At 33.1% G+C, this 5,427-nt stretch overlaps 1 protein-coding gene across 3 annotated transcripts in view; it reads left to right on the plus strand.

The window, feature by feature from the left end:
• LOC107685440 (phospholipase D1-like) overlaps positions 1-5,427 on the plus strand; it is a 31,372-nt gene that overhangs the window by 17,595 nt on the left and 8,350 nt on the right. For all 3 annotated transcript variants that reach the window (XM_016482017.1, XM_016482018.1, XM_016482019.1), the window contains 4 exons: positions 1,066-1,149; positions 2,340-2,421; positions 2,607-2,717; positions 4,587-4,775. In XM_016482017.1, coding sequence (XP_016337503.1) covers positions 1,066-1,149; positions 2,340-2,421; positions 2,607-2,717; positions 4,587-4,775 — 466 coding nt within the window. The remainder of the gene's footprint in view (positions 1-1,065; positions 1,150-2,339; positions 2,422-2,606; positions 2,718-4,586; positions 4,776-5,427) is intronic.

A 5,427-nucleotide genomic window follows, 5' to 3' on the forward strand; every position in this document is an offset into this window, starting at 1 on the left:
GATTTTTATTTATTGAAAAAAAGGATGATTTGGGTTTACAAAGCACACTAAAGCTAACTAATAGCTTATTAAAACTTTTAGTTTATTTAAACTTAAATGATTAAACCTTCATTATTAAACTTCATTATTAAATTATAATATATATTATCCTTTTTTCAATAAGTAAATAATAATATTCATATGACGTGTGTGTGTGTGTGTGTGTGTGTGTGTGTGTGTGTATATATATTTATTTATTTATTTATTGAAAAAAAGGATAATTCAAGTTTACTTTTAGCTTTTTAGTTTTATTAAATTCAAATTTATTAGCCATTATTATGTTGTATTATATTAATGATTATTATTATTTCTTGAAAAAATTATAATTATTTGTGTTTACTATTATAATATTATATTACTGATTACATTACATTATTGTATTAAATTACATTTAGCTTCAGTTTTATATTTTATTATAATATAGTAGCTATTGCATTGTTATATGATATTATGGTGTATCATATCATTGATTATAGCATTTTTTTTTTAATTATATTTTGAGTTTACTAAGCAAACCAAAGCAACCTTTAGCTTTAGTTTTAAGTTATTAAATTATATTAGCTAGTGTATTGTATTATATTATTGTACTGATTATATTATTATTTGTTTTCAGCTACAGTAATATGTTTCAAAACCATGCAGAGAAAATCAATAACGCATCTAGCAGAAGCAGGTCTCAAAGGTTTCCCAGAACAGATAAACATGTGAAAGCTTCAGCCGTCTGCCGCTGTGTCTTCGGGTGAAGCCTGTTTCGCAGGAGTAACTTGAGAGAAAGAGAGGGAAAGTGTAACCATAGACTCCATCCTCTTTTGACCCCGTGGAGGAGTGAGATTGTATCTGGGGCGCAGCTTCACTGATCGTCTGGGCAGATGATTTGTTGTTCATTGTTGCAGCATTAAGCCCTATTAGTTGTGCTTGTTCTCTGAATAAAGAAAATTATGTAATTAAGTTTGAGAATCCGCAAGAGTGTGAGCTTGACACTATCAGCCTTACCCATTGATTTGACTGGCTGGGTGTGTGTTTCAGGTATGTGAATGGGAAGCAGTACATGGAGGACGTGGCGAATGCGCTGGAGGAGGCAGAGGAGGAGATCTTTATCACTGACTGGTGGTATGTTGAGATAAAACCACTACCATACATTCAGCTTTCCTTTGGGTAATATTGATTTATTTTAGAAGTAATGCACAGATTAGATGAACTGCGGTTAATCGGTTAATATATCCACAGTAAAACTTCCCCTAAACTCAGGATATCAATGTCCTAACCAGTCCTCACACAACAGATGTGTTTTGGTTCCAAATAGAAAATAACGTGTATGTCAGAACTGTGTGCATGTGGAGCACAATTTAAAAATGAAAATGATGAGCAACATGCAGAACATGGAAAAAAGTAATTACATCTTAAAAAGTCATTGGAAAATTTCTACACTGATATAATATAATATAATATAATATACAATTTATGCCCAACTCCTTTGACTATTTATTTATTTATTTATTGTAATAATTATTAATAATTTATTGATTTTTAATTTAATTTTTAATTTATTTGTAATTGTGAATATAATTCAAATATAATTGTATTAAAATTTAATTAAAATAGTTAACAAATTTAAGTTATAGAATTTATTAATTTATTTTGTTTTCATTTATATTTTTAATTTTGTATTTAATATAATTTTTTTTATATTGATTTAAAAAAAAAATATCCCTTATTAATTAAATTTTTTTATTTTATTTTATTTAAAAAATATCTTTATCCAGTAACAATGCAGATCATATTGTTCCAAAGTTTGTGAACCTTGAAAATAGAAAAAAATGACTTTCACAGTATACTGTTGCTTGTCACATTCGCAAAAACTCTGATGGAAGAGATGTATTGCTTATTGCTTTGTCCTGTCATAACAATTAGGTCATGAACTGAGAGAAAAGCCCAAAGGAAAGTAGTAGAAAGAAAGAGAGGGAAAGAAAGCTAGTTGTATACTTTGTACGCACCCTCTCAGAGGGCACCTCCAGCTGGGAGCAATGGCCAAACGGATCCGTTACCTTCATCAGACAGATGCCTGGTGCTGTGTTACAACATCACTCAGTCATCGCAGCAGACATCCTGCAAGTGTGAGATTCGAGTGTGTGTTTGTGTGTGTGTGTGTGTGTGTGTGTGTGTGTGTGCATTTTTTTTCCCTAGCTTGATACATTTGAATTTATGTAGGCGACAGTGAGATGTGAGACTAGACGTTGATGCATATTTGATGTTACAAATGCTTCCCCTGCTGATGAGTTCACCTCTGTGTGTCACGGCAGGCTGAGCCCCGAGATCTTCCTCAAGAGGCCTGTCGTCGAGGGCAACCGCTGGAGACTCGATTCCATTTTGAAACGGCAAGCGGTGAGTTAATCCAAAACATAGCTGTGATGAAACTGCTATCTATCTGTGACTTTACTGCACCAGCAATAAAACCTTCCCATTCAGTGTACTTCATAATTTACACTCCAGGGTGTTTTCCTGGTAATATATTAATATTGACTGGCGGATTTGCTGTACTGATTATCAAGAACCGTTTGTTCTTGCAGCAAAAAGGTGTGCGGATCTTTGTGATGTTGTACAAGGAGGTGGAATTGGCTCTGGGCATAAACAGCGAATACAGCAAACGGACACTACTACAACTTCACCCAAATATCAAGGTGAGATGAAAGTAGTCAGTCACACGTGAAGCTGTGATTATGAACAAGTTATCAATCACTGCAAAGCCAATAACTACTGAAATAAAACCTTTAGGAGCCATTTTTTAGTTGACAAATTACAGATTTGCTTGAAAATGAAACTACAAAGATTTTAAAGTTATATAAACAAGTGTGGTTTTCATATAAATTAGCTCCAATCTTATGCTATTCTTCTGTAACTATAATTCTGTAAGAATACTTTTTAATGTTTGAAAAAATTACAATTGGACCGCATATGCCAATACTAATTAATAATATGCATGTGTAATATTTACATAGATTTTTTAGAATGCCACTAATAATTTATCACAAATCTCTGTTGTGAACATGTATTTTAAGTTACGCGTTGTCATGTCTACAACCAGTGTTGGACTCGTTACTCCAAAAATTTAATTTATTTCTCGTTACTAGTTACTCCTTTCAAAAGTAATATTATTACTTTCTGGCAACAGTAATTAGTTACACTACTAGTTATATTACTTTTCCTTCACGGCCCACAGAAGTTGTAATTGTGTATCTTCCCCATAAAGTTCTTCTAAAATGTTACTAACCATATATTTCTGCTGGCTCATCATTTGACCAAAATCTACATTGGATTGCAGAAGTTATTACAAACACTCAATGGTGATTGATTGTGACTTTTAAGTAAAAGAGTTGTATTAATCTCATTGTCGTGTGTAGCTTGAAGCTACTTGTAGCTATAATTTCTCTGTTACGCATATATGATTATATTTCATGATTTATTTTACCAAAAGAAATCGCGTAAGTTTGTAAGAACATGTTTTGTTTTCCAAAAAGGTTTTTAATTATAGTAATAAAATTTATATCGGGATCAGAGAGATGTGGGTGGGCAAGCCATGTAATGCCACAGCTTATACATCATTGTTCCGATGATCTTTTGCCCTGACAAAATCAATGTAATGGCAATATTTCCATCCACTGAATGTAAGCTTTTCCATATTCCAAGCTTGCCTGCTGCATTGATGACTTCATGTGCCTGTGTGAGTCGTGAAAATTATGAAAATAAATCTAGGAATTATTGGAATTTGGATTTCAAATCAGTAGGGGTTGTTCCATTATAAGTAACTAAGCAACGAGCTGTTTTATGGATGGTAACTATAATATTCCTGAAATCTTGGGTAACACTTTATTTTAAGGTGTCCTTGTTACACATGTTACATGTACTTCCTATTATAATAACAATTAATTATGCATAATTGCATGCAAGTAACCCTAAGCCAAACCCTAATCATTACCCTAACAATATAGTAAGGACATGTAGTTCATTATTATTACTCCGTACCTAAATGTATAATTACACTGTAACAAGCACACCTTAAAATAAAGTGCAACCAAATCTTATTTGTAATTATTTACACTACTAGTTACTGCAAAAAGTAATATTATTACTGTAACTAGTTACTAGTAAGTAGTTACTGCCCAACACTGTCTACTGCTTACTTACATCACAGTAATGGTTCCTAGTTTATTTGGAATCAGACATACAGTAATTTGAAAATGACTCAATTCAGTGAGGGCATCATTTGGGAGGTCAGTAATAAATCTGAATGAGTCACTGACTGGTTCAAAGCTGTGTAATAAATTCTATTGACTGACTCTTTAAAAAGTACTTCTTTGTAAGAATAATTTGTTCACAAATCTGACATCTGGCACATACTCTTAAGAAGTTTAAGTCTGACTGAACTGCATTTTCTTGACTGTGGCCAACTATGTTGACTTGTGTTTTTGTTTTTTGTTTTGCATATTGCGATTTCACAATCTTTAACCACTGTGCTACATCAAAGTGTGCTAACAAATTTATTTTCTCAGGTAATGAGGCATCCTGACCATGTCTCCTCTTCCGTGTACCTGTGGGCACATCATGAGAAGATTGTAGTGATTGACCAATCGGTGGCTTTCGTGGGAGGCATTGACTTGGCGTACGGACGCTGGGATGATGTGGAGCATCGGCTGACTGACATAGGAAGTGTTACCAGGACTTTTCCTGTGTCTACAGAGGTTTGGGAGATCTCATATTTTATACTGGCAGTATTGTTTTAGTATGATTTCTATACTATCATAGTATTTATTAAAGGGATAGTTCACGCAAAAATGAAAATTCTGTCATTAATTACTCACCTTCATGTCGTACCAAACCCGTAAGACCTTCGTTCATCTTCGGAACACAAATTAAGATATTTTTGATGAAATCTGAGAGCTTTCTGTCCCTCCATAGACAGCAATGCAACTGAAATGTTCAAGGCCCAGAAAGGTAGTAAGGACATTGTTAAAATAGTCCATGTGACATCAGTCCTTAATTTTATGAAGCTATGAGAATACTTTTTCAAAGTACACAAAACAAAAATAACAAATTTATTCAACAATTCTTTTCTTTCCCACGTCACCGTCCGCCACCATTATCAAGAATACCACAACGCATGAGCAGAGGAATGCACGCGCATGCGTTGTGGTGTTGTCACGAATGCGTGACTGACACTGAAATTGTTGAAAAGTCATTATTTTTGTTTTCTTTGCACACAAAAAGTATTCTCGTAGCTTCATAAAATTACGGTTTAATGAACTATCCCTTTAATATTTTAAATTAGCGTTCAGTTTTATTTTTAATTTAAAATTAAGTTTTGGTGATTTTCATGTGTTTTTGACATTCACA

Source organism: Sinocyclocheilus anshuiensis, unplaced genomic scaffold (assembly GCF_001515605.1).
Source record: "Sinocyclocheilus anshuiensis isolate Anshui unplaced genomic scaffold, SAMN03320099.WGS_v1.1 scaffold862, whole genome shotgun sequence".
Taxonomy (NCBI): domain Eukaryota; kingdom Metazoa; phylum Chordata; class Actinopteri; order Cypriniformes; family Cyprinidae; genus Sinocyclocheilus; species Sinocyclocheilus anshuiensis.